At 36.4% G+C, this 10,705-nt stretch overlaps 1 protein-coding gene across 53 annotated transcripts in view; it reads left to right on the top strand.

The window, feature by feature from the left end:
* Window positions 1-10,705, top strand: part of cast (calpastatin) — a 92,276-nt gene that overhangs the window by 73,219 nt on the left and 8,352 nt on the right. For all 53 annotated transcript variants that reach the window (XM_087300045.1, XM_087300036.1, XM_087300072.1 and 50 more), the window contains 8 exons: window positions 5,279-5,329; window positions 5,547-5,603; window positions 7,056-7,112; window positions 7,302-7,388; window positions 7,498-7,614; window positions 8,538-8,639; window positions 9,123-9,227; window positions 9,308-9,412. In XM_087300045.1, the coding sequence (XP_087156171.1) occupies window positions 5,279-5,329; window positions 5,547-5,603; window positions 7,056-7,112; window positions 7,302-7,388; window positions 7,498-7,614; window positions 8,538-8,639; window positions 9,123-9,227; window positions 9,308-9,412 (681 nt within the window). The remainder of the gene's footprint in view (window positions 1-5,278; window positions 5,330-5,546; window positions 5,604-7,055; window positions 7,113-7,301; window positions 7,389-7,497; window positions 7,615-8,537; window positions 8,640-9,122; window positions 9,228-9,307; window positions 9,413-10,705) is intronic.

Here is a 10,705-nt window from a genome sequence, read left to right as displayed (position 1 = left end):
GCTAATGACATGCTAACTCATACTGGAAACATGCTAATGACATGCTAATTTGTACTAGAATCATGCTAATAACATGCTAACTAATGCTAGAATCATGCTAGTAACATGCTAATTCATGCTAGAATCATGCTAGTAACATGCTAACTCATACTAGAATCATGCTAACAACATGCTAATTCATGCTAATTTTACTACAATCATGCTAATAACACTACTTCATGCTACAATCTGGCTAGTAAAATGCTAATTCGTGCTAGAATCATGTTAGTAACATGCTAATTCATACTGGAATCATGCTAGCAACATGCTACTCATATGCTAATCATGCTAATGACATGCTAACTCATACTGGAAACATGCTAATGACATGCTAATTTGTACTAGAATCATGCTAATAACATGCTAACTAATGCTAGAATCATGCTAGTAACATGCTAATTCATGCTAGAATCATGCTAGTAACATGCTAACTCATACTAGAATCATGCTAACAACATGCTAATTCATGCTAATTTTACTACAATCATGCTAATAACACTACTTCATGCTACAATCTGGCTAGTAAAATGCTAATTCGTGCTAGAATCATGTTAGTAACATGCTAATTCATACTGGAATCATGCTAGTAACATGCTAATTCATGCTAGAATCATGCTAATAACATGCTAATTCATACTGGAATCATGCTAGTAACATGCTAATTCATCCTAGAATCATGCTAGTAACATGCTAATTTATGCTAGAATCATGCTAGTAACATGCTAACTCATGCTAAAATCATGCTAATAACATGCTAACTCATACTAGAATCATGCTAATAACATGCTAATTCATACTAGAATCATGCTAATTCATACTAGAATCATGCTAGTAACATGCTAATTCATGCTAGAATCATGCTAGTAACATGCTAATTCATGCTAGAATCATGCTAATAACATGCTAATTCATGCTAGAACCATGCTAATAACATGCTAATTTATACTAGAATCATGCTAGTAACATGCTAATTCATACTAGACTCATGCTAGTGACATGCTAATTCATACTAGAATCATGCTAGTGACATGCTAGTTCATACTAGAATCTTGCTAATAACATGCTAATTCATGCTAGAATCATGCTAATAACATGCTAATTCATGCTAGAATCATGCTATTAACATGCTAATTTTACTACAATCATGCTAATAACACACTAATTCATGCTAGAATTATGCTAGTAACATGCTAAATCGTGCTAGAATGATGCTAATTCATGCTAATCCATGCTAGAATCGTACTAATAAGATGCTAATTCATGCTAATAACATGCTAATATATGCTAAAATTATGCTAATAACATGCTACTTATACTTTTTCAAACTGTTTTTAAACTAAATAAACTATTACCAACAGGCTTTGTCAAGCCAGCCTCAAAGTTTGTCTCGACGAACTTTACTGTCTAGTTATATTTTTTATTATTCTTCTGAGACTAAATTTCTGACTCTATCTCCTCCTAGAGCTTTTGAGCTATTACCACCAAACTCGCTCCAGACCTCCAAACTATTCTGACTCGTGTTGCTATATCTCCTCGGACTGATCCGACTTTCGGTTTTCCGAAAAACGTCCCGGGACTGTCGGAAAAATCCCATAGGCTTAACATTGGATCAAACTTTGTGAGCTCATAACTCTGCATCAGACTGTCACACAGACTTCTAACTGGGCTCATTTAACTCAGACTATCAAACTGCCAATGACTGATCACCTTTAAACTTTCTAGCCACGCCCTAGCAACCAGTTTTTGACCCTAGTAACTGTCCCATAGACTTCTATTCAAAAGACTCTCATTGACTCAACATGGGATCAAACTTTTTGAGCTCTTAACTCTGCATCTGACTGTCATACAGACTAATGGCTGAGCTCATTTAACTCAGACTACCAAACTGCCAATAACTGATGAGCTTTTAACTTTCTAGCCACACCCCTAACTACCACATACTGCACCCTAGCAACTGTCCCGTAGACTTCCATTACAAAAGACTCTCATTGACTTTACATGGGATCAAACTTTGTGAGCTCATAACTCTGCATCAGACTGTCATAGAGACTAATGGCTGAGCTCATTTAACTCAGTCTAGCCAGCAGCCAACCACTGATGGCCTTTTAACTTTCTAGCCACACCCCTAACTACCACATACTGCACCCTAGCAACTGTCCTATAGACTGTAATTAGCTGTGCTATCAAATGCTTATAATTCTAACATGCTAATGACATGCCAATCATGCTAGCAACATGCTACTCATATGCTAATCATGCTAATGACATGCTAACTCATACTGGAAACATGCTAATGACATGCTAATTTGAACTAGAATCATGCTAGTAACATGCTAATTCATACTAGACTCACGTTAATAACTGGCCTACATGCATATGTTTGCTTAGCAGTGTCCTATTGACTTGGGGGATGGCTCATCTGACTCAGACAACCAATGAGCATCTCAATATGATAATGAAGCTCACAAGCCACGCCCCCAAATTTATTCCATAGACTTCCATTAAAATAAGCCAAGATGCATATCTTTGCATAGCAGTGTCATAGAGACATGGGAGTTGGTTCATTTGACTTAGACAACCAACCACATTCAAGTTCACTCTGTAACCTCGCCCATAGCAACAAAACAGAGTACCCTAACAACCATTCATCAACAGCTATATCCCAGCATCGGAACATCGTAGAGACTTGGAGATTGGCTCGTTTGACTCATGCTAGCAAACGGAACTTCCTATATGCTACACATGCTAGCAGTGATTAGCTACATGCTAATATTGACTAGCCAAGTACTGTAACTTGCTAGAAATGCTTACTAAGTATAAATGTTTTATCAAGCATGTATGTGGGGCTTGCCTAGTAACCACCCAGGGTACCCTAGCAACTGCCTAGCAACCACCCAAATTACCCTAGCAACCGCCTAGCAACTACCTAGCAACGGCCTAGTAATGCCTTAGTAAGGGCCTAGCGACCACTCAGGACACCCTAGCAACCGCCTAGCAACGCCTTAGCAACCACTCAGAATACCCTAGCAACCACCTAGCAACACCTTAGCAACCACCAAGCAACCACTTGGGACACCTTAGCAACCGCCTAGCAACACCTTAGCAACCACTCAGAACACCCTAGCAACTGCCTAGCAACGCCTTAGCAACCACCTAGCAACCACTCAGGACACCCTAGCAACCACCTAGCAACACCTTAGCAACCACCTAGCAACCACTTGGGATACCTTAGCAACCGCCTAACAACACCTTAGCAACCACCTAGCAACCAGTCAGAACACCCTAGCAACCACCTAGCAACGCCTTAGCAACCACCTAGCAACACCTTAGCAACCACCTAGCAATCACTCAGGACACCCTAGCAACTGCCTAGCAACGCCTTAGCAACCACTCAGAATACCCTAGCAACCACCTAGCAACATTTAGCAACCGCCTAGCAACCACCTAGGTCTCCTTAGCAACCACCTAGCAACACCTTAGCAACCACCTACCAACCACTCAGAACACCCTAGCAACCACCTAGCAACACCTTAGCAACAACCTAGCAACCACTTAGAACACCCTAGCAACCGCCTAGCAACACCTTAGCAACCACCTAGCAACCACTCAGGACACCATAGTAACCACCTAGCAAAACCTTAGCAACCACCTAACAACCTCTCAGAACACCCTAGCAACCGCCAAGCAACACCTTAGCAACCACCTAGCATCCATTCAGAACACCCTAGCAACCACCTAGCAACATCTTAGCAACCACACAGAACACCCTAGCAACCACCTAGCAAGACCTTAGCAACCAATCAGAGCACCCTAGCAACTGCCTAGCAACAACCTAGCAACCACTCAGAACACCCTAGCAACCGCCTAGCAATGCCTTAGCAACCACCTAGCATCCATTCAGAACACCCTAGCAACCACCTAGCAACATCTTAGCAACCACACAGAACACCCTAGCAACCGCCTAGCAAGACCTTAGCAACCAATCAGAGCACCCTAGCAACTGCCTAGCAACAACCTAGCAACCACTCAGAACACCCTAGCAACCGCCTAGCAATGCCTTAGCAACCACCTAGCAACCACTCAGAACACCCTAGCAACCGCCTAGCAATGCCTTAGCAACCACCTAGCAACCACTCAGAACACCATAGCAACCACCTAGCAACACCCTAGCAACCGCCTAGCAACATCTTAGCAACCACATAGCAACCACTCAGGACACCCTAGCAACTGCCTAGCAACGACTTAGCAACCACTCAGAATACCCTAGCAACCACCTAAGCATGCTATGTGACATTCTAATTCATACTAGAATCATGCTAGTAACATGCTAATTCATACTACAATCATGCTAATAACATGCTAATTCATACTGGAATCATGCTAATAACATGCTAATTCATACTAGAATCATGCTAGTAACATGCTAATGCATGCTAGAATCATGCTAATAACATGCTAATTCACGCTAGAATCATGCTAGTAACATGCTAATTCATACTATAATCATGCTAATAACATGCTAATTCATGCTAGAATCATGTGAGTAACATGCTAATTCATGCTAGAATTATTCTAGTAACATGCTAATTCATACTAGAATCATGCTAATTCATTCTAGAATTATGCTAATAACCTGCTAATTCATACTAGAATCATGGTAGTAAGAGGCTAATTCATGCTAGAATCATGCTAGTAACATGTTAATGCATGCTAGAATCATGCTAGTAACATGCTAATTCATGCTAGAATCATACTAGTAACATGCTAATTCATGCTAGAATCATGCTAGTAACATGCTAATTCATACTAGAATCATGCTAGTAGCATGCTAATTCATACTAGAATCATGCTAGTGACATGTTAATTTATTTTAGAATCATGCTAGTAACATGCTAATTCATGCTAGAAGCATGCTAATAACATGCTAATTTATACTAGAATCATGCTAATAAAATGCTAATTTGTACTACACTCATGCTAATAACATGCTAATCCATGCTAGAATCATGCTAATTCATGCTAGAATAATGCTAATAACATGCTACTTATACTTTTTCAAACTGTTTTTAAACTAAATAAACTATTACCAACAGGCTTTGTCAAGCCAGCCTCAAAGTTTGTCTCGACGAACTTTACTGTCTAGTTTATTTATATAACACTTTTCACAATAATTTATTAGTACAAAGCAGCTTGTCAAAATGCATTTAAATAGTTGTTTAACCACAGTGTTTTTAATCAGGACACAAAGAAGCATGCTGCAGTGCCTGAGAAGACCAAAGATATTCCCAAGGTAGGACAGTAATTGAGGATTTTTACTTTAAAAATTGTATATTAAAATGACTGGCTTACTGTAAATTATTCAGGTGTAATTCTGCAAAAAAATAACAGCAAATTTCTTAAAAGTGCCTCACGTTTTAAGTTGGTTTAATCATCTTTTGGCAGTCTTAATGTTTCCTGCACAGATTAAAGTACTTTACTTGTCTTCTGTCTTTTTAATTTCCTTTTAGACTAAAGCTGATGCTCTGTCAAGTGATTTCGTGGCTCCGGCACATTCTGCTCCTAAGGTACCAAAAATTGTTTAAACAGTGGTGGACAAAGTATATTTTTCATCTGTAATGCTTTAGAGTTTTTTTTTTTATTTTATCTGAGAACTTTTATTTGAGTAGTGAAATACAAAAAATCTAATTTAATTAAATACGAATTTAAATAATCAAAGTAAATAGTAATAAATGTGCTTATTTGATCACTTCATAGAATTTCTTATATAATATACAGTGCTTCCCACACATAGACTTTACTTGGGCGGACCGCCCAGGTATATTAGCGTTGGCCCAAGTATATTTGGTGGTGACACATGAATAATACTATTATTATCATCCTTTTACACTTTTTTGTATCCGTCCAAGAAAGATAAACATTCACTATCGATAAGCCAGTGCAGGTTTCCTACTTCTGATTCTGTGTGTGCGCAATCTGTCACTCACACAGACAATCTCACGTGCTCTGCAGATCCACAGAGATGCGCCTTTTCCATCAAAATGTGTTTGAGTGTAGTTTCTAAATCTCCTAAAATGTCTGATATTCAGGTTTTACTTTTGCTTTTTAAAGTTGCCGTTATTTGTATGCGTTTTCGCATTACCTTTTCAGAGCTGACTGCACACGTACAGCCGCAAGAGAAGCATTAAATGATTAATCATTTAATAAACGACTTAGATAAACTTTACAATATACTCGGAGAGAACAAAATGACATCTATAATGGCTGCCAAATATTTGTACACCATTAGAAATGGCTAATCAACTAATTTGCCTTATTTAAATAATCTACACTTTTTATGCTAGTAATTTTTTTTTTCTGATATTTATTTCTCATTTGCTGTATATTTTATTACTTTTAATGATGTTAATATATTACATACTTTACACATATATAAAATGCTTTGGCAATACTGTATATGTCATACCAATAAAGCAACTTTAGAAAGAGACAGCATCCTTTACCTGTCTGTGGGTGCACATGGCTCCAAAATAGCATAAAAGTAAGAGAAATAGTGGATTTCTTTTATTTCAACAACCTTTTTTTTAATAACTTTAACCCATTGAAAAGAAAAGGTGTATAACAGTGTCATAATAAATTAAAACATAGTTAAAAATCACACAAATCCTTTGTTTGTTGCATGTAGTTGACCATTTAAGTGCTGTGGGTAAAAGGTGTTTCAATCTGGCTGCCACTGCAAGTACTGTATATATCAAACCTGTGGGAAGCCCTGATTTATCAACAAGTGCTTTTGATATTTGTACAACAATAATCCGCTAATTCTATAATATCCAGTAAAAAGCAATGTTTTAATAGGGTATCTGTAAGTTTACTATTTTTTTTGTTTGTCTATTACATTCACCACTGTTTAAATAATGTCCTCTTTTTTGCACTTTGTCCAATATTTCCTGTGTATATTTCCAGATTAGTTTTCATTCAGAAATGATAAATATTTGTGTATTTCTGTTCTAATCTTCTAGGTTTCTTCAGCTGCTCCTAAAACCATCCCTCCAGGCCCACCACAAACCCCAGATGAGGTATTGTTCCAGAGGAAAATACATTATCATATTAATAAATTAATCTTATTAACCATATCTGTAGCTTATATATAGCTTATACATTTTTGCTGTCTATTGAACCCTATTTTTAAAACTGCTTGGATTCCACTTGAAACGTACAGATCTTTAAACTCTTTCCATTTCTCTCTCCTTTCCTCATACTCGCAGGATCCTTTCAGTGCTTTGGGCGACACTCTTTCTGCCCCAGAACCACCAAAAAAACAACCTGACCTGAAACCTAAGGACATCGTACATGTAATAATGATGTCCAATACAACTGTTCTTTGATTTATTGCTTTCATAAAGATGTCAGTGCTCCATTTCTGAGTGCTAAAAAATTAATATCTAAATGTCTTTCGAGCAGGAGAAGGATGTGACGTCAAAGAAAGGAGTTCGTGTTGGAGAAAGAGACGACACACTCCCACCAGAATACAGATTCAAAGAGGAAGATCTCAAGAAATATCCTCCTCCTCAGAAAGATGTAATATGCTCTCACAGTTGTTAGCTTTAACTGAGTTTGGGAATTCAGCTAGTATCGCCATTTCTCTGGAAATTTCCGGTAATGCAAGTGGAAGTTGTTTTAACTGGCGAAACCGCTGTAGCTTTTTTCCTGCTTAACAAAATGTGTCTTTAAAATGCCTTACATAAATTAACACATAGTAACATGTCATTTTTGTGTTACACATTAAGGAATTTGTCAGATTTATCTGTCATGCTTTATTTGCAAATCTTTTTCAATCTTTGCCGGTTTTTAATGCACATTAATATTATATGCTTATATAGGCATTTGGTTCTTTTAATGCAGCTGGTCATGACTGTTAAATACAGTTGAAGTCAGAATTAATAGCCCCCCTGAATTATTAGTCCCCTGTTTATTTTTTTTACCCAGTTTTTGTTTAACAGAGACACATTTCTACACATAATAGTTTTAATAACTCATTTCTAATAGCTGATTTCTTTTATCTTTGCCATGATGACAGTAAATAATATTTTACTAAATATTTTTTCAAGACACTTCCATACGGCTTAAAGTGACATTTAAAGGCTTAATTAGGTTAATTAGGTTAACTAGGCAGTTTAGGGTAATAATTAAAGGGGCTTAAAGGTCTAGTAAAGACCATAAAACTGTTTAAAAAAATTAATAACTGCTTTTATTGTAGCCGATATAAAACAAATAAGACTTTCACCAGAAGAAAAAAATATTATCAGACATACTGTGAAAATGTCCTTGCTTTGTTAAACGTTATTTGGGAAATATTTAAAACAAGAAAAAAAATTTCAAAGGGGGGCTCATAATTCTGACTCCAACTGTGTATGTATATATTTATATCAGTGTCATGTAATAATTGATAATTTGCTGCTGGATTCTGTGATTTCATTGGTTGACGTTTCTTATATCCCCAGCCTTCCTTAGATGCTAATGAAGCTCTGGATATTCTGTCTGGGGATTTTACAACTCCTTCCGCACCATCGGCTGTTTCCCCTGCCTCTAAATCCTCTGCCAAGGCGAGTCCACATCAAATGTCTTAATTGTTTCTCTTAAACAGCAGTGAGATGCAAAAATTGTGAGCTTCTCTGTAAGGTTGCATTTATTTGATTAAAACTGCTGCAAAAAATGCTACTGTAAGATTGTGAAATATTTCAAATTAAAATAAGTTAAACATTTCTGTTATGAAGGTGTATTTTCAAATGTGATTTATTCCTATGATTATTATTATACATCATGCAAAATTATTCAAAAATGTGCATTTGCTCTTTGAGAAGCATTTCTGATTAGTATCATCAATGTTGAAAATGGTTGTGCTGCTTAATATTTTCGTGAAAAGCTTTTTTTGTGATTCTTTGCTTGTTAATAAATACTGAATCATTTTCATTTTAATTCTAACAATTTAACTTAATGCATACTTAATGAATTTTTACAAACACTGTTTTTTAAAATAATGTTTATATTCAACCTCTATTTTGTCTCTTTCTCACTCTCAACTTTAGTCTTCAGATTCAGCTTTAGATGCTCTTGCTGGTGATTTCGTCGCTTCTTCTTCTGCGTCTTCAGTTCATTCTGCCGTCTCTGGCCCCCCACGCTCCGACAGACTGGTGAATTTCTTCTCTATTGACATCTATACACATTCGCACTTTTCTTCGATACTGACTTTCATTTCTGCTGTTTGTCAAAGTTGTCAGACGGAACCTCATCAGCTCTAGATGCCCTGTCAGAAACTCTGGGAGACATTAAAGCAGCCCCTGAACCCGCCCCTGTCCTACCTAAAACTGTCGTTAAGGTAACACCCATTCAGTAAACCACTTCACCTGTATTTATATGGGACAGTGTTTTATTTTTGTGTATTATTGTGAAAAAAATCCCCCATTAATCTTTTCCTAAAATTCTTAGTTGCTGAATTTTAGCACACTATAAAACCCAACAGGCAACTTTATCAAATGAAATGAGTGTAGTTAACTCAAAACTTACTCACTTAAGTTAATTCTACTCATTTAAAAAGAGTTTGAACTCAGTGTTGAAGGTAATGAGTTATTAAATACCTCATTACTTCAACTTAAATGGAGTAAGTTCACAGTACTCATATAGATTAGTTTAACTCAAATGGTTTGCAGCAATCACTTTCCTCAATTGGTTTGAGTTGCCTTAACTTTATAGTACTCAGTTGGTTTGAGTTCTCTTCATTTATTGGGGTTTACTGTGCTCAAATTGCTTTGTTTACTCAAATGGATTAAGTTCACAGCACTCATTAGGATTCGTTTTTGAACTTAAATGGTTTGTTGCAATCGGTTTCTTCAAATGGTTTGAGTTACCTTAACTTATTGGATTTTACAGTGTAATCTTCTGTAAAATGAATATTGCCTAATTAATGGTAGCCAGACATGTCGTAACATGTTTTGTATAACAAAATGACCATCCAATCACATTTTACATTTTAAAGTGAGTGAAAGCAGGATGTCATAATTATGTGTCATAGGTATAAACATAAGAAGGCATAATGAAAGTAACAGTACAAGTTCTTGAAATGTATTGCATCTCAAATAATCACTGAATGAATGTTTCAACTGCAGAACAATGTTAAAATCATCTTATTATTGGTTTATAGGGAAAAGTAATACAGAGAGAGGAACATTTGCTGCATATGTGCATGATATTATAAATAATATATGTGTCCATTCAGTATTCCACTTTGAAAGTTTAAGTCAACAATAACTAATAGGCAAGACAAGGCATACTTTATTTAAAGAGCACAATTTTACACAATCGTAGTTGATCCAAAGTCCCTTACAACAATACAAAAAAATATATACAAAATTGTGTTAAAAATATAATTATAAAATGTATAAACTGAAATACAGATATAAAATAACATGCATGCATCACTCAAAGCCTAGAGAGTAAAAATAAGCCTTTAAATTAGATCTATAAGCATCCAATGCGGGATAAATTCTGATGTTCAGAGAGAGACGGTTCCAGAGCCTTGGGGCCGCAACACTGAAAGCTTGATCACCTTTTGATTTGCAGCTAGACTGAGTGACATTGATAATAGGACCTTAATGCCTTATAGGCTGCATAT

Source organism: Danio rerio, chromosome 21 (genome assembly GCF_052040795.2).
Source record: "Danio rerio strain M-AB ecotype USA chromosome 21, GRCz13ab, whole genome shotgun sequence".
Classification (NCBI taxonomy): Eukaryota; Metazoa; Chordata; class Actinopteri; order Cypriniformes; family Danionidae; genus Danio; species Danio rerio.
Note: the sequence above shows the minus strand (reverse complement) of the source record. Positions and strands in the feature narration are given on the sequence as shown.